We start from the raw sequence: 23,391 nt of genomic DNA on the forward strand, positions 1-23,391 counted from the left end.
TGTTCTCTGATGCCTAAAGAGGAACGTGGGAGAAAAATTCAAGCTTAACTCTCTGCACAAATTCCAGCTATTTTGGTGTTTGGTTGGCAGCATGGGTTTGACCATTTTGCTGTGTTCCTAAGAAAAGCCAGTGACAAGTGTGTTGAAATGATGGGGTACACTAGGCCTCAATGGTGCACATACTCTGAGGGACCCAAGAAGGAGAATAGATTTGGCAGACAGGAGCCTCAGGCTGTCCTAAAATATGGCCAGCAGGTTCCAAATACTCAAAAATGCAATTCCTCTGGAGGGTGTATTTTATTTGATTGAAGTTTGAAACATGCTAAATTGAGGGCATAGTACTAAGACCATTCAGTAGCAACAAGTGCAAATAAAAATCAGGATCTTTAGGATCCCCATCTTGAGCTTTCTCACTAGGTTTTCCAATTGTTTCTGCATTTTTAATAGGGCTGTCAATTAATTGCAGTTAACACCTGTGATTAACTGAAAACAAAATTAACATGTTAATTTTTTTAACAGGTTAATTGCAGACCTCTGGGCAGGGAGGAAGGCATCAGCTGCAGAGGGACCTGACAATCTCCGGTCATGCACAGTAACCCAAGCCACCACCAGAAAGCGGGAAGAGAAAAGAAGAGGACAGAGGAAGAAGTGGCTCTCATCCTGGCTCTTGCAGAGAGATAGGGATCCACACACACACACACTCACTCCCCCACGCAGTGCCCCATTGCTCTTAGCCAGCCCCTCACTCCAGGGACTGACCCCTTCTTCCCCGCGCCATGCTCCATTGCCCCCAGCCAGCCACTTGCTCCCAGGACCAACCCCCGCCCCCCATGCACCATTGCCTCCAACCGGCCACTCACTCCCAAGACCGACCCTCTCACTCCCCACGCCATGCCCCATGGGTCCCAGAAGCGACTGGCCAGCTGGGGGCAAACCCCTCTCTCCCACACCGTGCCCCATTGTTCCCTGCTGGCCCCTCGCCCCCAGGGCAGGTGCGCACATGTGCGCACACACACACCCATGCCCCATTGCCCCCAGCCGGCCCCTCACTTGTATGAGGTGAACTGAAAAACAATTTTTACAGTGCAAATATCTGTAATCAAAAAGAAATATAAAGTGAACACTATACACTTTGTATTCTATATTGTAATTGAAATCAATGTATTTTAAAATGTAGAAAACATCCAAAAATATTTAAATAAATAGCATTCTGTTATTAACAGTGCAATTAAAACTGTGATTAATCGCAATTATTTTTTTAATCTCACAGTTAATCGCAATTAATTTTTTTAATCGCTTGACCGCCCTAATTTCAGATTAAGGTTCTAATCAAAGCGGAAGGGGAAAGAAGAGACTGCATCAAAAGTCTTGTGAACATGACACAAAAAAACAGCACGAAGTGTCCAAGGCATAGCTTTTGTGTGGCACTGGCTTGTTTCTCGGATGGTAGAGGAATGAGGAGTACTTTGAAGGATCCTGGACCCATCCGCCTTTTAAAGCCTGGAGAGGGACTACACAGGATCTAATCTGGGAGCCTCTATAAGTCTTCAGAGTAGCAGCCGTGTTACTCTGTATTCGCAAAAAGAAAAGGAGTACTTGTGTATCTGATGCATCTGATGAAGTGAGCTGTAGCTCACGAAAGCTTATGCTCAAATAAATTTGTTCGTCTCTAAGGTGCCACAAGTACTCCTTTTCTAAGTCTTGCGGGGTAGCAAGTCAAAGACAGATGCATAAAAAAAAGAAGTGTGATGGTGCTGAGGCCCACCCACGACACTCAGGACAGAAGCAGCATAACTAGACAAAGTGAACTAACACATGCTGAAAGAGAAAAAAAAAGCAACCAAGTAACTCCAAATAACTACTACCCTCCGAGGCTTCTGGCAGTAGAAAGAGTCTGGGGGCTACATAAGCCAGAACCAGCTCATCCCAGAAGAGAAGGGTCAACACAAGGAAGACTGGAGGGGACAGCTCCAGAAAGGTGCAGGAGACACCATCACCTTGGGGAAAGGTTCTGAGTTTGGGGAGAGTTGGGCACAGACTGGGGCCTGCCTCCTTAGGAAACTGGACTTGCCTGAGAGATAAGAGAATTTATGGGGAAAACAGGACTAAAAGGTTTGCATGTCAATTATAATAAGGTGTAAATTATAATAAACTAAATACTGGTACTCCCCTTTTATAAATACTCTTACAGTCTCTCTGGTACCCTTTCTTTACCCCCTCTTTCTGTGGAGCTCAGGTCAACCTGACTCACCAGTCAATGGTTTAGTAACATTTGGGGCTTACCTGGAGAGTTAATTCACCTTAGTGATCATCTGCCAAACTCCCAGGGGCTGGGGAGAATCCACTGGTACACACTGCCCAAGCTGAAAAGCATACTTCTATGGAAGTCGGGGGGAGGGGGAAGCCAAGAGCCTGGCTTACAGAATTGTTTAACAGTCAGTTTTTCTTCCTAAATACTCAATTCAGCCCCAAATAAAGTTTTGCCTTTGGTTTCCCCTTTGGGATTTTTTTATGGGGGGGGGGAGGATTTCCACCCACCAGAACAGTCACAACAGGGGCAATGAATACATGCTAAGGAAGTAGCCATTATTGTTAAAAGCCCTTCTTTCCCGTCTCAGAGAATCCCTCTACCTACCAGAATGGTACTAAGAGGGGATGGGAAGCACTTTGAAAGAGATGAGAGCTCAGAGACGAGTTTCTCTGCCTTCCCATGCAGAAGCGGAACACTGGGGTTCCAAATAACTGCACTATTCAAATAGGCCAGTACAGGGGTGGGGGAAGTTATTTGGCAGTCAAAAAAAATACAAGAAATATCTTGATAGCTATCTTTGCACATAGGAATAACATGGATAAACCCCTCAAATATCTTGACTTGACTAAGCAGCAGGTAGTTGAAATCTGAGAAAGTTTGGAAGTGAGCTTCAAATGGCATGAAGCACTCATCTAAAACCTGAACTGTTTGTGACAACTGCTGAAGTCATGTTAGACCTGAAGAAGTGACAATAAAAATGACAAGATTTTAAGATTATTTATCTCGTGAACTACCTGGTATAGAAACACTTTGGTGGACCAGTAAAAGTGCTCTCAAGAACAGAAGAACAAAGGATTAACAAAATGAATTAAGCTTCAGAGGGGTAGCCATGTTAGCCTGGAACTGTAAAAGCAGCAGAGAGTCCTGTGGCACCATATAGACTAACAGACGTACTGGAGCATGAGCTTTCGTGGGTGAATGCCCACTTCATCCAACGAAGTGGGTATGAATTAATGAAGAAAATGAATTAGTTCTTCTAGTTTTATTTCCTGCTTGTTTTTATAAGTTTCCTAGTTGTCTTCTTTGTGGGTCTCATTTTTAAATGCTTTTTTTTATCCTTATCTGTACTTGACCATAGATATCATAAATAGTTAACTTAGTTTTTTATTTTTCTTGTGGACTTTCATTGTAGTCTCTCAGCTGTACCTTTCATAATCTAGAAAGTTTTGCAAACTTGCTTGATGACCCCCATCTAGGGTTTATTTCAATGTTTTTCAAAGCAATGTCTATCATCCAGTAAGATGCGGACAATTTATCTTTGTCAGAAGTTCACAACAGATATGACCAGTTATAGCTCTTAAAGTCTAGATTTTTCTGCTGTCCAGAGAAATTGAAGCCAACTCAATTTTGCCCCACTGCTCCATTATTGGGATACAAAGTATCCCAATTGTTAAAGAGCTTTCTCCACAAATCCACTAGAAACCAGAGATAAATTCAGCAGGAATTTTGGAGGGCGTATCTTTGTAAAATTTATTTTTTCCTACTGAAATCCAGCCAATTGAGTGAAATCAATAAAAACCACTGAATCGAAGGGAGAAACTGCATTCATAGTACATTAATGGGTTTGGAATGGGAATTAAGTTTTTCAATGAATGGTGCCAATGAGATGGAATATTAGGGACAAAACTGCTCTACCAAATAATATTGGGAAAGTGTCCATTTTATTTAGTTCAGTTATAAAGGAAGCTTTTAAGTATTTGTGCAATATACTTCAACGAAAACATACTGCTAGAGTCTTCTGATGAAAAATGCAACAAACTACGGGAACTAACACCTACCGATGACAAGAACAAATAGTTCTATTTGAATCACTAATTTATGCGAGCCCAAAAAGTCACAATGGAGGTACACCTTAGTTCATACCAATTTACACAGGGTAAAGGTGCACCTACAACTAGTGACAAGAGGCACCAAATATAAATGAAAATAACTTTTCTTTTTCAAGATACAGGAGGATAACATTGTATAAACCTGATTTTTTAATAAATGATTTTAGGATTTAATTAGTTCAAAAAACCCATTCAAGTCAAGCAAGGTCGTTCAATGGCAGCACAATGCACTGTCACATTAGTAGTGTTCTGTGGAGTGGAAGGATAGGGAGGATATTTGAGTCCTAAGTTTAGCCTCTGGATTCCAGTCTACAATTTCTTAACTCTATATTCTTACCAATCCTCTTCTGCACTGCACGCTTCAGATTGTAAATGTGACTTCTTAGCCTTTGCTACAGCTTCACTTCCTTATTAAACCATATTAGCCTCCGAACTTCACTCTTAAGCCAACTGTATTTATTAAAGAGAGCAAACTATCCAGAAAGTATAGTTTGCTTATAAAGAGTCTTCACTTCCCTTTGATGCCCTTTCCTGACATTGTTTGTTCCAGAGGTTCTCCAAATTTTCCTATAGCATACCACACCTTAACAGAGCAATAGCCTCCCTGCCCAATCATCTCATTCGCAATTACACAAAATCCCTGTAGCAACTACAATTAGAGAAAAATTAATATTAGAAGAGGATGTATTTTAATTCATCTTTAATCCAATAAGCATTGTTCGGCTTTTTTCGTTTGTTTGGTTGGTTTTTGGGATTTGTCAATAAGCATGTCTTATTAAAACTTTTTATGGCAGTAAGGGAAGGGAGTTCTGAAATTTGTTTCCCTTTCCATTGTGACTGTAAATCCAGAGATAAAAACAGACAGATGTATCAGAAGATGCTACCACTGCGGCCTTGAGGGGTGCCTCCTCCAACAGAATGCCTGATGCTGATGAGAAGGAGAAAGAAGAGGAATAGGGAGGACATGTTCAGTGAGATCCTGCAAGCCAGTTCTGCACTGGACTTCAAACAAAGGGTTTGGAGGGCCAACATGCAAGACAGCATGGAAAAGGACAGAGCAGACAAGAGAAAGGCCCAGAAGTCCCAGCAGGAACAGAAGAGGACGATGCACCAGGACATAACAGGCCTTCTCAAGCAGCAAACCCAAATGCTACAGACCCTGGTTGACAAAGAGGTCCAAAAATCCCAGGCTCCCCATCCTTTGCAGTCCTTAGAGATCTCCATGGGAGCAACTCCCTTTACCCCCCAATGTACCACATGGGGCAATGGGCCTCATCCTTACCTCCTACCAACCTACACCAGGGGACAGCAAAGAAAACCAAATGCAAAGGTCATGCACCTTCCCTAACCAACTCATGCTGATATAAGAGAAACGTCCCAGACGATCCACCAATGCTTGCATAACCAAAAAGAAGTCGCCATTTCTGTTGATGTACACTGTGGAAAGGTCAGTTGGTGCCAGGGACGTTTATGCTGTCTATCGCTCCATAACAGTTCGGGAACCCTATTGGTGCACATCCATCCACTGTGTCCTGCATGTTGCCAAGAGCCACAGTCCTGCATAGCAGATGATCATGATTAACCCTAAACATTCACATGTCAACGGCTTCACTGTGGCTTTTCCAACTCCAAAACAATTTTGCACTGAACAGTAGCAATTCAGCTCTCATTCTGGTGCCCCTGTGCTGGGGCAATCTTGCCAGAGAGATCCAGGAATGTGGCCTTTCACAGCCAAAAACTCTGCAGCCACTGCTTGTCATTCCAAACCTATTTATGATGCAATCCCACCAAATTGGTGCTCATTTCTCAGGCCCAGAAACTGTGCCTCACCATCCTCAGCTACTCCATGAATGCCAACAACTACCTTGAATTGTTTTTCCACTATGTCCCTCAGCAAACTGTCCTTGGAAAACAGTCATGTCCCCCACTGTTGCACTACTTCCTGCAGGTCTGCAAATACATGAGAATCACATGTCCTGTATTTGCTCCATTCAAGAGACTAATATAGAGCTGGGGCTTGATACATCTGTCAGAAATGGCAGACATGGAGAAGTGCGATGTGGGCTTGTGGAATTTTTTAAAAGGCAGGAAAATTATGGGATACGGATGGCATTATGGGAAGAAGAAAGTTCCATGTTGGGAACTTGACCCCTGTACTATTCTTTCTGGCCACAACACATTGCAAATATTCCCCAAAAGGTACTGCACCAGATGGTCGTGTGTGGCACACTGGGACACCACAACACCTTGCATCAACAAAAGCATTCCTCGTGAGTACGTGCAACTCCAACATAAGCAGTGAAGAACTCATGCACCCAAGTGATATACAAATGTCAGTAGGCGTATGCTGACATAACTTGCATTAACCAAAGTTTGTAGGGTGGATGTGGACTAAGTCAACTTCTCAATCTATAAAATGGAGATAACATTTACCGTGCTCCGAGTATGTCATAGGGATCTTCAGAGACTTAGTACATTTATGTGGGAGATTTTCAAAGGCACAAAGGGCAGTTTGGCACTTAATTCCCATTTATTTAGGAGTTGGTCATCAAACTGCCCTCTGAGTCTTCAAAGATCTCCCTCTACACATTTATACTGTAAAACACTGAAAACTCAAGATGGAAGACAGAAATCATATTATAGGTGGGGCTGCTAGTGCTGGCTATTATGATTGCCTGACATTTCCTATTTATAAGCAACTGAAAACACTGTCTTATGCTTTGCCAAACTTTAACCATGTGGGCTGAAATTTTCCATGCTGGGTGTCAATCTTAAGATGACAAAACAGTTTGGTGTTTCCAATAATGAGGCTAGGGAGAAATACATCATTTTGCCTATGATAAAAAAATTTTGGCAACCTTTTCTTTGAGAAGCACACTTCCCCATGCTTTGGGCTTAAGGTTTGGCATGAGGGTGGCCTCTGCATCAGGGATGAGTTATCTTCTCCCCAAAAAACCGCCCAAATTTGGCCAAGTTATAAACCTTAGAAAAGTTGCAGTTTGCACATGCTTTGCATACTAGCAATTTCTTAGTAACTATATTTCCCAAAGATTCCATCCACACTGAACATGCTCTAACGTAGGGCTGAGTAGGACTTCTCTTGCAATAGCAGCTCTGGGCTGCTGCAGGCTGTGCCAAGTCCTGGTCCAGGAACCTGAACTGACAGTAGGAAGAGAGCCTCTCCTGTGTACAGAAGGCAGGCAATCTTAATTCTGGCAGTCCCTAATTTTTGAGTCCTTGACTTTGCAATCTTAATGTTCTTTTAGCACACTTTTCTTGCCTTTAACACACAACCGTATTTGAAATGCATTATTTGTATCTAACAGACTATAACTTCAAGGAGTAGGGTCATTTTCCTGTTTTGTGGAATGTCAAGAACACAGACAGCACTCAATCATAATTAACATCTTGCCATTGCAAATGTTGCTTTACGCACCACTATTTTAATGGGCAATTGAGAAGACAGATTTTAAAAAGGTGCCTATTTTGCTTCTAGTTCCTGGTCCTGCAATCAGATACAAGTGGATTGAACTTGCCACCTGCCACCCCACCCACTAAACTCTGTGACATTCCAAAAATGCCCAAGAGTCCATCCACATGAACTAGACTGCAAGGATGGGGCCCTAATTACTTGACTCAGTTTGATATATTCTAAATTTTCCAACCACCAGACTGACATGATTAAATGTGTTCTTTAATGGCAAAGTATCAAGAAAATTGGAGCCAAAATTTGACCTTCCTTAAAGAACATCTACCGCATTGTAGAATGTACAGTTTTAAAATTTCAGATGTCAAAATATTTGTAGTTGAATATTAATTCTTCAAAAACTCAGACAGAATTACAAAGTCAGAAGGGGTACATGTAAGATTTTTTTAAAACAAGTAATGAAGTACATGAACATCTTCTATATGCTGCTTTGTCAGTGTGCCATAGACAGAGTAAAAAATGGATTTATCTTAAGAAGTTTCAACAAAATAACCTTTTTGCTACCTGGATATACATGTTTGAGCCTTGCAAGGTTAAATGACATACACGTTCATGTGCATTTCCCCCACCCCAGAGCGAACGTCCTACATGCTCATGAAAAGGCCTATATATTACCTTTGTTACAGTAGTGCCCCAAGGCCTAAAATTGGAATTGGGGCTCCACTGTGCCACGTGTTCCACAAATACATAAAGCAACATTCTTTGCCCTAAAGATATTACAATCTAATTTAAGACAAGACACAACATGTAACATAAGATAGAAGGAAAGGGAGCACAAGGGTAACAATAATAAGATCACATGGTTACATGGGTTAGCTAGTGCACAACTTGATTCCAAATCGTTTTAACGTAATACTGGCAAGAACTGCCACATATATATAACTTCCCCCTCTTCTACGTTCAAGCTAGCAACCACACACAAGGGACGCATAGCACCCAGCCACCAAGGTGGCATTAACAGTGACCTTTCAGCACCATCCCACATCCATTCATTAATATGGACCTCGAAAAATCCATTCACTTACTTGATAGGACCTAGACCATCAATCTTATGAAGAATTTAAGATGTCATTAAAAGGTTTCCATTCCTTACCATTGCAAAGAGAACCTTCTAAATAAGAACCAAATGTAAAGCAATGCAGTTCTATCTTTCTAAGTTCACAGATAGCTCTAGTGCAGCTCCTAACTCTTCCAAGCAACAGCAGAGCAAAATTAACAAGACTCTGGTTAGTTTTCCTATAATATGCCAAACTCTGAAATTGATAAACATATGGAGGTTACTCTTACTACTTTGGAAAGCAATTAGCATCAGCAAGGGCAGGCAAAGGAGGACTTAAATTTTATCAGACATCCTCTGGCCCAAAGCCAACACAAATACCCCCACTCCTAACCCCAAGCAGAGTCCAGGGAGGCAGCATGCTAATAGGAATTCCAGCAAATTCCCTCTTCCCAGCAGGGAAGACTCAGATTCTCATCAACACACATACCCATGGAGCTTACAGATTGGTCCTCCACTCTTGTTTCATATCACTATCAAAATTAAGTCCTCCATTAGACTGTAATAGTTTAACTACTAACTAAGCTTATTTTCTATAAAGCAGCTTAAATACGGTTTTCTGTTTCAGATGCTATATTTCAAAACAAAAGTGACAAACATTAAATTAGTAATCTCATTTCACAACAAAAAACCTTTTCTCAGTTTCAACATATCAAAACAATCTTAAAATGACAAGCAGTGATACGTTTCAGAGTAACAGCTGTGTTACTCTGTACTCACAAAAAGAAAAGGAGTACTTGCAGCACCTTAGAGACTAACCAATTTATTTGAGCATAAGCTTTCGTGAGCTACAGCTCACTTCATCGGATGCATACTGAGGAAAGTGTAGAAGATCTTGTATATAATAAGATCTTCTACACTTTCCACAGTATGCATCCGATGAAGTGATCTGTAGCTCACACTCAAATAAATTGGTTAGTCTCTAAGGTGCCACAAGCAGTGATACATGCAACCAATAAAATCAAGGGCCTACAGCAGATAGATTTTTACGATCTATATTGATGAAATTACTCTGACTACTAGTTGCAAAGATATGGAAAGTAACTATTTGCAAAAAATACCAACTAGAAGATGATTCTCAATACCATAATGTTATATTAGTACTCATGTTCCAAGTTTTGTATAGACATTAACTTGTCTTCTCTCATCAGATGCAGCTGTTATTTAATCATTTAAGAATGCCTGCAATCTATACAGAAGAAACAGGGTCACCTCCAGAGAAAATCTAGACATAGGATTTGCTTAGCTGACACAAAACAGAACCCAGAGAGCTCTATTTTTAATATGACTCTCAAAATGGCCAAGTAAAATGATGCATTATTGCACTACCGTACTCTGCATACTTACTGTACCTTTTGCTACTCTACAAATAAAATCAATGTCACTAAAAAGGTTCACCAGTCTTTCTAACCTGATAAATCTCATCTGCCATGTTCTGGGAGAAATGGAGAGAGAAAATTAAAATAAATAGTTATTTGTTAAATTGTGTTTAACTATGTCTAAACTAAAGCATTTACAACCTCTTGGTAATCATAGCAGTCTCAAAATGTCTAATTCGTCATTTTATTTTTAATTAGAAAAAAAGTTACATTTAAGGGAAGAAAAAACAAGCTGGGTTTGAAAAGCTGACATGTCCTGAGTTTTCTGAGTTTTAAACAATTTTACAAACTTTAGAGAACTATAATACAGAGGGTTAATTCTCTGGGCACAATAGAAATCACTTATATAAAGAACCAAGACAATATTAACCAGTCCTACAGACTTACCATAGACACTTTTATTAATAATAATCTAGGATAGGATCCTTCAATAAGGAGAGCTATAATTATATTATTAATACTAGTAGCCAGCATGTTACACAAAGCTGGATTCTGCTACGTTCTTTTTTCCCCCTTCCCTGGTACAGTCTACAGTCTGGGCTCTGGCTCAAAGAGCCATAATAATAGTTGGCATTTATTTGGCACTTTACACATTCAAAGCAGCGCAGACCAGGACTCAATTTTTGATTCACTAGTTTCTCAGATACATTTTCTATCTTCCCTTGTTTCTTAAACCATTTGCCTGTCAGGATGAATTTAATGTGCATTTTCCAACAAACGCTGCTGCGCCCATAATACTGCATCATGTGCCCCCTAAAACCAGCTTCTAGCCAGTGCCGCACACCTCCTCCACCACCTCCCAGACTCATCCAGCCAACCCCATCAGAGCCACGCCAACCCCAGCTGCCGCCTGCAATGTCCATACCCCAGAAGGTCCCATGGTCACAACTCTCCCCATTCCCGCTTCCCTCTCTTCACCCCAAGGCACCCCGTATCGGACTGGCTGCCCCCTGGCTGCGGCAAGCCGGGCATACCCCATCACGTCCCCTTCCCCGACGCCTGCCTCACACCATTTACCTACCCGCAACGCAGGTGCGTGCAGCCTCCCGCCCTCGCCCCCCGGGCCCGCTGCCCTGCGAGGCACCCAGCCGGCCCCCGCCCCCCGAGGCGCCAGCCCCCGCGCCGCCGGCTCCCTTCACCCCATGATACACCCACAGCCCCCGCCCCACCGGCCCCCCCGCTCTGCCACGGGCCCCCCCGCACACCCCGCGCAGCCCAGTCACCCCGGCCCGGTGCCCCGCAACGCGCCCCCCGCCCCCGCCCCCGCCGCGGGGTGGAAGCGCACCCGGCGCGGTGCCCCCTTTACCTTCTCCTTCGCCTCCCTGCAGGCGGCGCCCGGGGCCCTGGCGCCCTGCGGCTCCCTCCTGCCGCCCCCCGCCGGGGCGGCTCTGCCCTCCGCGGCGGCGGCCGCCCGGGCCGGCTCCCTCCTGGGGGGCGGCGGGGGCCCCGCTTTGTCCCCCCGGGAGCGGCCCTTCTTCATGGCGGCGGCGGCGGCGGCTCCTCAGCGGCGGCGGAGCGGCGGCCCCCGCGGCGCGCGGCCGGCCATGGCCGGGGTGAGTCACGCAGAGGAGAGCCGAGCCGGCGACGCCTCCTCGGCTCGGAGCGGAGGGACCAGCCCCGCCGCTGCCTCACCCGCCCTCCTGTCAGGGCGGCTGTGGCGCGGAACGAGCGCGGCGGCGGCGGCGGCGGCACCGCCCCCTTCCCCTGCTCTCGCGAGAGGCCGGTAACTCTCCGGCGGGTGGGCGCGCGGGAGGGAAAGCCGCGGCGCGCGGCGGGCGAGAAGGGGGCGGTGACGAGGGCGCGCGACACAGGGAGAAGCGAGGCGGGAGGGGCCGCGCGCGCGAGGCGCAGCGCGAGGGAGGGACAGGCCGGGGCGGGGGGGGCGAGGCGGGAGGCGCGCAGGCGAGGGTGGCACCGCGCACAACGAAGGGAGGGGGCAGGCTCCCCTCCGGCTGCTGCAGCACCCGCCCCTGGCCCCAGTCCCAGCCAGGGCAGAGGCTAAGGGCTGCTGGGCCGGGAGCCAGCCCAGCCATGCCATTAGCTGGCTACCTTGTGCCGAAGGCTAATTGCCCAGATCATGGGAAAACAACTGAATGGGGCGGGGGGGGGGGGAATACCATGCCGGTCATCGGCTGACCAAACAGCGCAGCCAGTGCTGGACCAGCATTTGGCAGCATGGCACATGGACAACTCTCCCAAGCGTCTGCCTTGTGCAACGGAATCTGAGCTTTCATTGCAAAAAAGGGTTGGTCTCTGGCTGCTTTCGGAGCAAGGGAAACCTCAGAAATACGCATAAAGTGTAATGCAAGTAGCAGCCTCTTCCGGAGTCTAGAACAATAGGTCTGAGAGATCTGAACTGCCTCGTTCACCTTAACTGGCGTGCCCACTGGCGATAAATTTAAGTGTCAGTATTGTTAGCTATTTCATTACTCAGGAAAGGATGTAAGAAAGAAGAGGGGATCGTAAGAGCCGTACCGTCCACTGTGAGCATAGTCTGGTAGCACCATCAGTAGGTGGGCATTTGGGAGATACCCCCGCCTTTTAAAATCTCGAGAAGGAGTCACGCTCAAGGAACCTAACAGGGTCCAGTCTGATTGAGGGGAAACCAAACCCCAGGAGTCCAGCAAAAGTCCCTGGGAATATTCAAATGCCACTGAAGGGGAGCCAAGATCAAGGAGCCCAGTGGAGCATACACATAATCATATATTTTGAACATCTATACAGTCTACTATGAGTAGCCTCTTGTTTTGGTAACTTGTATGGGCATAGTTTACTGTGTGGGTGGAATTTGGAAAAGTATCACCTCTTTTTTTAACCCCTGACAAACAATAACAGAATAATAAAACAACAGGAGCAATTTTGTCCTATTATACAGCCCCTTACATATGTGAGTAGATGTTAGGACCCCATTCTTCTGTAGACAACTCCAAGTACTTTGTAAGATCAGGAATATGCAAAAAAACAGAGATAAGCAACAGTTGTCCACCACATTTTATAGCCCAGTGTTTCCTTACAGAAAGACTGGAACACGGAACAAATGAAAATGGAGTTCACCATCTCTCTACTGGAAAAAATGAACTGTACTGATTCATTCTCAAGGAATAACCAGACCATATATCCTTAACTCTTCATCTCCTGTCTCATTTGAGCTAGTCATAGCCATGTAAGCCTGTAAACACTTTACCTTTAAATATTAACTGAATTTTGAGGCTATAATATGCCTCTTTCTGGAGTGATACGAAGAAAAAGCAGCCTTCAAAGTTGGTCTTTTTTCTATGTTGCCATGCACAAATCAGGATGCATTCCATTGCTGTGGAAAATAGTTCTTTCTTCCGCTTTGCCCTGCTGAAAATGTTTGTATGTCTTTGTCCTGGAGACATAGATGTTATAAATTCTCTTTTTTATATATAGAAACAGCAGCAGAATACATGTTTTCATGATTTATTGATGTAAATGAGTGGGAGCTTTTTAAAATTATTCTTGAGAATGTTTAAATTCTTGGTCTCCTCATCTCAAAAAAGATATAATGGCGTTAGAAAAGGTTCAGAGAACGGCAACAAAAATGGTTAGGGGTTTGGAACAGGTCCCATATGAGGAGAGATTAAAGAGGCCAGGACTTTTCAGCTTGGAAAAGAGGAGACTAAGGGGGGATATGATAGAGGTATATAAAATCATGAGTGGTATGGACAAAGTGAATAAGGAAAAGTTATTTCCTTGTTCCCATAATAACCAGAACTAGGGACCACCAAATGAAATTAATGGGCAGCAGGTTTAAAACAAATAAAAGGAAGTTGTTCACACAGCGCACAGTCAACCTGTGGAACTCCTTGCCTGAGGAGGTTGTGAAGGCTAGGACTATAACAGAGTTTAAAAAAGAACTAGATAAATTCATGGAGGTTAAGTTCATTAATGGCCATTAGTCAGGATGGGTAAGGAATGGTGTCCCTAACCTCTGTTTGTTAGAGAGTGGAGATGGATGGCAGGAAAAGAGATCCCAAGATTATTAGGGGGTGGGATAGCTCAGTGGTTTGAGCATTGGCTTGCTGAACCCAGGGTTGTAAGTTCAATCTTTGAGGGGGCCATTTAGGGATGTAGGGCAAAAACTGGGGATTGGTCCTGCTTTGAGCAGGGGGTTGGACTAGATGACCTCCTGAGGTCCCTTCTACCCTGATATTCTATGATTACCTGTTAGGTTCACTCCCTCTGGGGCACCTGGCATTAGCCACTGTCAGTAGACAGGATACTGGGCTGGATAGACCTTTGGTCTGACCCAGTATGGCCCTTCTTAGAAGACCACAGAATCCAGCATAATATACTTCCAAAATGTACCAATGCTTAATATTTTCTGAAAGGAAAGGACACAAATCAATCCTGAGCATTTTTATGACTCTTGGACACTTTGCAACAGTACAAATGACTGGATCTGGAATGGAAATATTCAGCATGGAGAAACCATTAGATTCATAAATCTCATATTAAAACAGAAAATAATAATTACAACTAAATAGTATATGCTAGAATACTGCTAAACTTGTGCTGTCTGAGGACAAAATCAAGTATTTTCACTGATACTTTAACTTTACCATTAATACCAGATTTAAAGCAATAACTAAAACAAAAATTAGCCAGCTGATCAGTTGGCTTACTGTTTCCAGAGCAGAAGCTGCTGCTGCCAAACAAATATCTTACTAAGGCTTGTCACTTAACATTCTATTCATACTATGTACATGATCTTCATTCTCAACATTGCTACTCTGAGCTGGATGAAATGGCTCTAACTTTTATGTATGCGTAGCCATCTTGTTCTTCTATAAGTGGCCCAGTTCCAGTGCTATTCACAGAAAGTTTTGGTCTTGACACTGGAATACTAACATTGACAGCTGGCATCATGCCATCATCTCTGACTAAAAACAGTGCAATTATTTCAGGGCAGATTGTCCTATATACAAGAAAGACCCACTGAGGGGACAAGAAACTTTAGACCCTGTGCTAACACAATGCATCTTGGCCGTCCAGCCAGTCTGGCCTCTGTGGCAGTACTCTTCAAGATTCAGTTAAAGGGTGTCAGGATGCATCTGAACAGTATCAATTACAAGTGGCTAAGGTATAGAGTCAGTTATTTTAAATGGGTGAGAAAATGGTATATGCATTGTAAGAAGAATAGGAATTTTTTTTAAAGAGATTGAAATCCATGTGGGTAATTAGAACGTTCGCAGTTACATTAGATAAGGGCAGGAGGGTTGCTTGTTTAAGAAAGGATATAAGTCTTCATGTTTCAAGGCATAAACTAGTCACAGACTGATGAGGATTAGGAAGAAATTTCTCCTGCCCGCAAATTATTCCATAACTGTCCCTTACGGAATTTTCTACATCTTCCGCTGAAGCAGCTAATATTCGCCACTCTCAGGGACAAGATAGTAATCTAGATGGACCACTAGTCTGATCCAGTTTGGCAATTCTTATGTTTCTCTGTAAAATAAAGTCCAATCATAAGATGGAGATTTCTGTTATTAGCTTCATGGGCCCTGTATATAGAGTAAGGAAATTTGCGCTGATGTTAGATGCTTCACTTGGCAATGGTGCAATTCATCAACATAAAGAGTTTGCACTGGTGTATCTCATTTAAATACCTAATAGGAAAGTACTGGTTATTAGTGGGTGTTTATATAACGGGTTAAAAGTAAGTGAGTGAGAGAGAGCACAGTTTGTGTACTACCTAGGTTTACAGTCTTGTTATCAACCAAAGAGCTCATGGAATGCTACATAGCATAAAAAAAGAGACAAATGAGAGCAGTTAATAAATATATATAAAGGGTTTGATTCTCGACTCCATTGTGAGAGCTGACTTGGCTGTACAGTGCCTGGCACAAAAGGGCCTCTAATATTTATATTGCGTTAGCACCTAAACAACCATATTAAACATCTACATCTATGTATTTATACCAGTGAAAGCTTTCCTAATGTGAACAGGGCCACAAACTGTGTCACAAAACAGCAGTTTTCCTGGGATTAATAAAGGATGCATGGGAGCAGCTTTCCATAAAAATCTGCGAAGCCACCTTGTTGTCCTCCTTCAGATCGCTCCTTAAAACTCTCCTCTACTGTGATGCCTACAAAAAACAATGGTAAAGCTGTTCATGTCCTGTCACTGCTCCTTATCAAGCTGACCAGAACCATTTCTTTGTTACCTTGTGCTTCTGCTATCTGTTTGTCATAGCTTCCTGTTGTCTCTTGTCTTAGATTGCAAGATGTTTGGGGCGGGGATCGTCTCTTTGTTATATGTTTATACCAGGGATCGGCAATGTTTGGCATGCAGCCAGCCAGGGTAAGCCCCGTGGTGGGCCGGGCCGGTTTGTTTACCTGCCGCGTCCGCAGGTTCGGCCGACTGCAGCTCTCACTGGCCGCGGTTCGCTGCTCCAGGCCAATGGGGGCTGCGGGAAGCAGCGTGGGCCGAGGGATGTGATGGCCGCCGCTTCCCACAGCCCCCATTGGCCTGGAGTGGTGAACCGCGGCCAGTGAGAGCTGCGGTCGGCCGAACCTGCAGACATGGCAGGTAAACAAACCGGCCCGGCCCATCAGCAGGCTTACCCTGGCTGGCCGCATGCCAAACGTTGCCAATCCCTGGTTTATCCAGTGCCTAACACAGTGGGGCTAGGACCACTAGGAATTACCTCAATACAAATAATTAATAATAATAATAATAAAGCGAGACAAGGTGGGTGATGTAATATCTTTTATTGAACCAACTTCTGTTGGTGAGAGACAAGCAGAAGATAAAAGATCCAATAAAAGATATTACCTCACCTCCTTATCTCTAATATCCTGAGACCAACATGGCTACAACAACACTGCCTACAATAAATGAAGAGCAAATTCTAAAAGAATCAGTATTCCACAGCTGAAAAAAAGAACGAATATTTTGCATCAAATACTGGAAAATTATAGTACTACTTCAATCAAATATTAACAATCTGAGATGGAGTCATGATAGTTGTCGGTTGGTACTGTAATAAGAGTTTGGCTAAACTGGACCCAGCTTTTCTTCTTCTTATGTTTGCAAAGCCCATGTCATGCTTTGTACAGCAAGGAGTTTTCCAAAAAAAATACTATTTTTCTAAAAATACAAAAAATTTTGCCAACAGTCCAGGAACAACCTCATAACACCAATCCAACAAGAATGCAAAATGCAGGGGGAAAAGATTTTAGTACAGAAACAGATTTCAGTTTCATGGTTTCAGGAGGTTTATACACAGCAATAAGATAATGTAGTTATTTTAATATATCTTCACATGCCTCCTTTATTCTCTCAGGGTTGAAAAGCCCAAAATTGGTCTTGAAATTATTTTGCTTTTTGAGGTTTGTTCCTTTATTTTGTTTGGTGGGGGTTTTTTTAAACCTATCAGTCTATTCAAATCCCAGGTTTCTTTTCCAGTGATTCATCCTCTGGGTTTTTGTATCGGCCATTCCTGTGACTGGTTGGAGGAGTCTTATACATTTCAGTGTCCATCCTCCAGAGCACATACTGGCACACAAATTAGAAGAAAGCAAATAAGTTTTATTTCAAACCAACCTATAACTAATATATTCCTTACACAGACAAAAGTACTGGGCTGAAATTCTGGCCCCATTGATGTAAATGGCAATACTCAATCGGGTCACGATTTCACCCCAGATTTTTCTTTTCTGTATAAAGAGTGCAGAACTGGGACCATCAGAAGTGTCTCTTTGAGAAAAATACTAACATTTAAGAGACAGCACTATGAATCCAAAAGCGTTGCTCTGAAGTCTAACAAAGTAAAAATGAATAATGTTTGCTTAAATTGGCAAAGAGGATGATGTACATGTTATTGCAGGCCAGAAGCAGCTTTAAAAATGATCTGTTCTTTAGAATGACCCTTAGGACGATTTGAGGAATCTATCTATGTACAGCTTATGAATTCTGGTTATTATGAAATGTTTGTGTCATGGAATGCCTCAGTGTTTAGTGATCTGGCCATGAATTGATGGGGCTTTTTCATTACCTGCCAGACGAGGGATGGTCAGCTATTAAACCTTAATGGTCACCTACTCAGGTGGAAACACCTTGAGACAATAGGTTGGCTGAAGGTGGGAGAACTAGTTCTTTCAACTTCTATGCATGGTGCTGGGGTTTGGAGAGTGGAAAATGCCCAGGAAGCTTTGGGCAAAGAGGGAGGCATGGTTTTGTAGTGGGCAGTGGATCTTGTTTAACTTGGGGACCAGCCAGGGGAAAGGAAGCAAACTAATTTGGGGGAGAGAGAGAGAGAGACCAGAGATTCCATGTCCTGAATGAGAAGCCATGTGCAGAAGGCCAGTGGGGAGAGGAAGGATCCTAGATTACTAAGAGGACTTTAAGCTACACCCAAATAATGCCCTAGAGTGATGAGGAAACTGCAGCAGGGAAATGCATCCGGATCAGTGTTCCCACTAATTTTTCCCATGCATGTGCAGAATGAATCACTTGCGGGTTCGGGCTCTGGGGTGGGGCTGGGGATGAGGGGTTTGGGGTGCAGGCTACCCCTGGGCTACAGCAGAGAGAGAGGACACCTCCAGATCTCTCTCCCTGCAGCAGCCCCTGGGCTGGGGGGGAGAAGTGCCTCTCCCTGTCGCACCAGCCCCAGGGCTGGGGCCGCGGGATAGGCTCCTGTCCCCTGACGGTGGCAGGGCTGGGCTGGGGCTGGATTGGGGCTGGGGGAGGGGTACTTCTCCCCTGGCTGTGGCAGGTCCGGGACTGGGGGAGTGGCATCTGTCCCTGCCGCAGCCCTGAGCGCCTGTGCAGCACTTAATAGGCTGCTGCACGGCCGCACAGCTTAGAGGGAACTTAGATCCAGATGTGTTCATTATGTTGTCTAGCTCTGTATTTCTCGTGCTATCAAAGTAAAGAGTAATTGTATTCAGAATCATGTGCAGAATCCACGTGTGTGTCAGTTGGCTTAACTATCAGGTGCCCCTGAATAGTTAAATTGTCAACCCAGTGGGGCCACATGGTTGGAATTCTGGAAAAGGGTGTGCTAAACTGTGGGAGAGTTTGAGGGGTCAAGAGTGGTCCTGGAGACCATCGGCAACAAGGCTAGCAACGTGGTCTAATTTCCATGAAGGACTAGCAGACGGAGTCTGTGCCTAGGAAGTGTGTTAGAGGGGCCAAGGGGAGGAGTAGTGCTTCAGCATTTTTGGGTACAGGGAAGCGTTGAGCACGAGTCCAGTGCACTGGGACCCAACTCAGCAGCCTAGTGAGTGTCCAGCAGCGGGAGCTTTACTAGGACTGTGTGTGTGTGACAGTTATAACTAAGGCATCCTATGTTTATTGCCTCTTAATGGTTTCTAGATTAAATATGCTCAAAAAGTAAAAATTCTTTTTTTTCTAATTGGCACGTCTGCAAACGCAACCTGAGATATGAAAAGCAAACTAAATTTTTTCATTCTCATGCATCATCATCCATAATAAAAATTCTGTCAGCCAAATTATGTTCTCATTTACATTTGGGAAATGTATTCTATTTGGGAAATTCTATTGTCTTCAGATCATGCCTTGATTACATCTTTGGAACCCCACTGAAGGAAATAGGGTTGCACAGGAGTAACTGATTGAAAGTGTGTAAATAATTATTTTGTTGATACACAAGCAGGAATAAAATCCAGCTCAGTTCTTCTTAACTGGCTGGCTCTGCAATGCTAACAGGAATACAAAGTGATAAAAACTTACTTCAGTCGCTAATATAAGATCTGATTCTCAAAAAAGGAACAAGTCTGTAGAGTAAGCAGGTGTCATTTTTACATAGTTACTTTTCAGCATAGAAACATACTTTGATTAACATCATGATCCATGATCATTCAGTCAGATGATCAGCCATTAACTGAGTGAAAATAATGGACTGCTATATCACATGAATTTTTATTACTCCTCTGGGACATGTATCTTAATGTTACATATGTTTTAGTTTTATTTAAAAACATGAAAAGGTAGAAACGTTACAGTGCATTGATATGGACATTAAATATTGTCAGGTGCTCAGACACTATGGGAATGGGGGCCTTATAGGTACCACAGCTAATAATTAGATAGATAGATTAGATTAGATTAGATTAGATAGTCACTGACCGAAAATAGTACAACTCAGCAATAACGTAACTTACAGAAAAGCAATATTGTATACAGTGTTGTTGTAGCCATGTTGGTCCCAGGATGTTAAGAGATTGTGAAGTAATATCCTTTACTGGACCAACTTCTGTTGGTGAGAAGTCAATCCAGTAAAAGATATTACCTCACCCACCTTGTTTCTAGAAAAAGCAATATGACCCACTCAAAATCTAGAGCTGTCATGAAAACAGAAATCCCCAGTAACTCACCTCCCAATATAAAACAATCCATAAACTAACTACCCATAGTATACCTTAAAATAAAAAAGGAACAGGAGTCTTCATCTTGGATTATGATGGGCTAGTATTCCTTCTACAGTGCCTGAGCCTGGTCCCTCTGGTGAACTTCTATATGCCATTCTCGACCTCAGCCGACACAGTAATGTGTGAGAGGTGTCAAACAGACTTCACTGTCCTTCCTCTTTGCTGCTGGAAACCCTGCCGAATCCCCAGGCAACTGTTCCTGTGACAGCAGTGATGTTATGGAACACAGAATATTCAAAGACTATTTTATCAACTTGATAAACATGATATGTATCTTTATGGGCGGGCCAGTGGTTGTATGCCTGGCTAAATGGATAAGATAAAGGATGTTTCCTGCAGGAACTAAAGTCAGAAGGGAGTAATGAATGCAAATCCCCAATACTGAAACAATGTAGATAACAAGTCCTTTATATTTTCACCCCTGGGGAATAGCAGACAGACTGCTTTGACCTGGTTCAAAGGTGTTGGGCAGACAGAGGATTTGAAACTGTTTAAAATATGAGCCATGACCTGAGGAGAGGGTCATTCACACTCAGTTCAAGAGCAGACAAGCATGAGACTGTGACCAGAGACGGGCCCTGTGAGAACACCTGAAGTACTTTAGATCTGCCAGGGTCTCCACTTGGAAGATGGTTTCCGGCCCAGGGAAAGGTGATGGCTAGAGGTCTGAGACCTTAACTTGAATACCCTAGAGGAGGGATCAGAGGTCCAGTAACTCTGGAACTGTGACAGCTCCTTTCTGGATCCCCTTCAAAGTCTGAAAAATATCCCAGTTTTCTATAAATACAGTTTGCATGCCAATTCTGTAACAGAAGTTTCAACAAATCTTTTGGTGTACATATACCTGTAAGGCGGGGGGTGGCCAACCTGGGGCTCCGGAGCCTCATGCGGCTCTTCAGAAGTTAACATGCGGCTCCTTGTCTAGGCACCGACTCCGGGGCTGGAGCTACAGGTGCCAACTTTCCAATGTGCCGGGGGGTGCTCACTGCTCCACCCCTGGCTCTGCCACAGGCCCTGCCCCCACTGCATCCCTTCCTGTCCCCTCTCCTGAGCCTGCCATGCCCTCGCTCCTCCCCCTCCACACCAGAGCCTCCTGCACGCCACAAAACAGCTGATCGAGAGGTGTGGGGAGGGAGCGGGAGGCGCTGATTGGCGGGGCTGCCGGTGGGTGGGAGGCACTGGGAGCAGGATGGCGGGGTTGACGGTGGGCTGCTGACGTATTACTGTGGCTCTTTGGGAATGTACAGTAGTAAATTCTGGCTCCTTCTCAGGCTCAGGTTGGCCACCCCTGCTCTAAGGGCTTGTCTACAGCATGCATTTGTCCACACCAGAGGGGAGTAATTTTTAGTGCACAATAGTGTTGTGTATCAGCTGGTCTCTGTGGACCCTGCTGGCACACACTAAAAGTTCTCTAGTAATCCTTGACTCTGGGAGCCAGCCTTGCCCTGCCCTGCTGTGAGAACCCCCACTCCTGGGCTCTTCATGCACAGCCTTTGGCATATAAGATGCTTGGATTGTGCAACTGAATGACACTAGCCAATATCTCGGGTCCCAGACACAACCCTAGGAACCTCCATCTTGCCGTGTCCAGTTATGCCCGCTGGACGTTGCAAGCTTATATGAGTTTGTCAATTTAACAAAGAAATTGATATGTACCAGGCTTGTTATCCCAAGGGGAGTCTCTGACACGCTTCAAACCAAACATACTGCTTTGGGTAGAATAAACAAACAGATTTATTAACTATAAAGATAGATTTTAAGTGATTATAAGTCAACACATAACAAGTCAGATTTGGTCAAATGAAATAAAAGCAAAACACATTCTAAGCTGATCTTAACACTTTCAGTGCCCTTACAAACTTAGATGCTTCTCACCACAGGCAGGCTGGTTGCCCTTCAGCCAGGCTCTCCCCTTTGATCAGCGCTTCAGTCGCTTGGTGGTGATGTCTGTACATGAAAGTGGAAGAGAGAGGAAGAGCATGGAAAATTTCTCCCTTTTATCATGTTTTTTCTTCCCTCTTGGCTTTGCCCTCTCCGCTTCAGCGTCAGGTGAACATTACCTCATCGCAGTCCCAAACTGATCAGAGGAAGCAGGGTGACTTACTTGAGAGTCCAACAGATCCTTTCTTGTTGCATAGGCCAGTGTCCTTTGTTTCTGTGAGGCTGGGCTTGGTTTTGTCCATACATGCCCTGATGAGGTGTGAACTGCCCCTCTGCTCTTGGGGAGTTTTTGCCTCAGCTTGCTTTAAGCCATGAGGACACATTTTCAGCCTCATAACTATATACATGAAATTATAACCTATAACATTACCATAACAACAATGCTCAGTACATCATGAGCCTTCCAAAGACACCCAACATGACAAACTTTGCATTAGATACCACACAGTCATATTATAAGGATGAACATGGGAGTGTAGGGTGTTCCCGTGAGGTAGAGAACGGCATATATATATACCAGGCAGGTGTGGAGGCCAGAGCAAACAGCAGCAAGGCTTAAAGGCGAGGTCTCAAATTGAAAGCAGTGGTTTACAAGTCAGGATTCTGTTCCAGTGACTGCCCTGGACTTGATATGCATGACCTTAAGCAAGTCTGTTTTTCTTTCTTGGGCAATTTCAGTCATGGAGTAAGCTGAATGTATTGGAGATGCATCTGTGGAATTTTGCCCACTGACACAAGAGCTGAGTTTAATCCTCTGGGCTGGGCCTCAGTTTTCCTATGTATAGAATGCTGATAATAGTACTTATCCACCTCAGAAAGGTATTAGGTTTAATTAATGACATTTGGTGAAGTGCCCTGAGATCCTAAAATAGGTGGTGCTAGAGAAGTGTGAAGTATTCTTATTTTCAACCAATATTACTGATTGCCATGCTCAATGTTGCTGTACATAAAAATCCATTAGTATTGTC

At 44.0% G+C, this 23,391-nt stretch overlaps 2 protein-coding genes across 8 annotated transcripts in view; one reads left to right on the plus strand and one right to left on the minus strand.

Annotated features, from left to right (window-relative positions):
* Window positions 1–11,762, minus strand: part of MAST2 (microtubule associated serine/threonine kinase 2) — a 388,408-nt gene extending 376,646 nt beyond the window's left edge. For 3 of the 6 annotated variants that reach the window (XM_073357842.2, XM_073357843.2, XM_073357841.2), the window contains exon 1: window positions 11,370–11,762. In XM_073357842.2, coding sequence (XP_073213943.1) covers window positions 11,370–11,543 — 174 coding nt within the window. In that variant the 5' untranslated portion in view covers window positions 11,544–11,762. The remainder of the gene's footprint in view (window positions 1–11,369) is intronic. The other 3 variants (XM_073357846.2, XM_073357844.2, XM_073357847.2) reach the window with 2 other exon arrangements.
* The window catches only part of LOC140916342 (riboflavin-binding protein), a 33,519-nt gene continuing 21,492 nt past the window's right edge, over window positions 11,365–23,391 (plus strand). Inside the window, exons 1-2 of one of the 2 annotated variants that reach the window (XM_073357856.2) lie at window positions 11,365–11,616; window positions 13,080–13,226. Coding sequence is in view for 1 of the 2 variants with exons in the window: in XM_073357855.2 (XP_073213956.1) it covers window positions 11,542–11,616 (75 nt within the window). In the remaining variant the exon portion in view is untranslated. The remainder of the gene's footprint in view (window positions 11,617–13,079; window positions 13,227–23,391) is intronic. The other variant, XM_073357855.2, reaches the window with a different exon arrangement.

Source organism: Lepidochelys kempii, chromosome 8, assembly GCF_965140285.1.
Source record: "Lepidochelys kempii isolate rLepKem1 chromosome 8, rLepKem1.hap1, whole genome shotgun sequence".
Taxonomy (NCBI): domain Eukaryota; kingdom Metazoa; phylum Chordata; order Testudines; family Cheloniidae; genus Lepidochelys; species Lepidochelys kempii.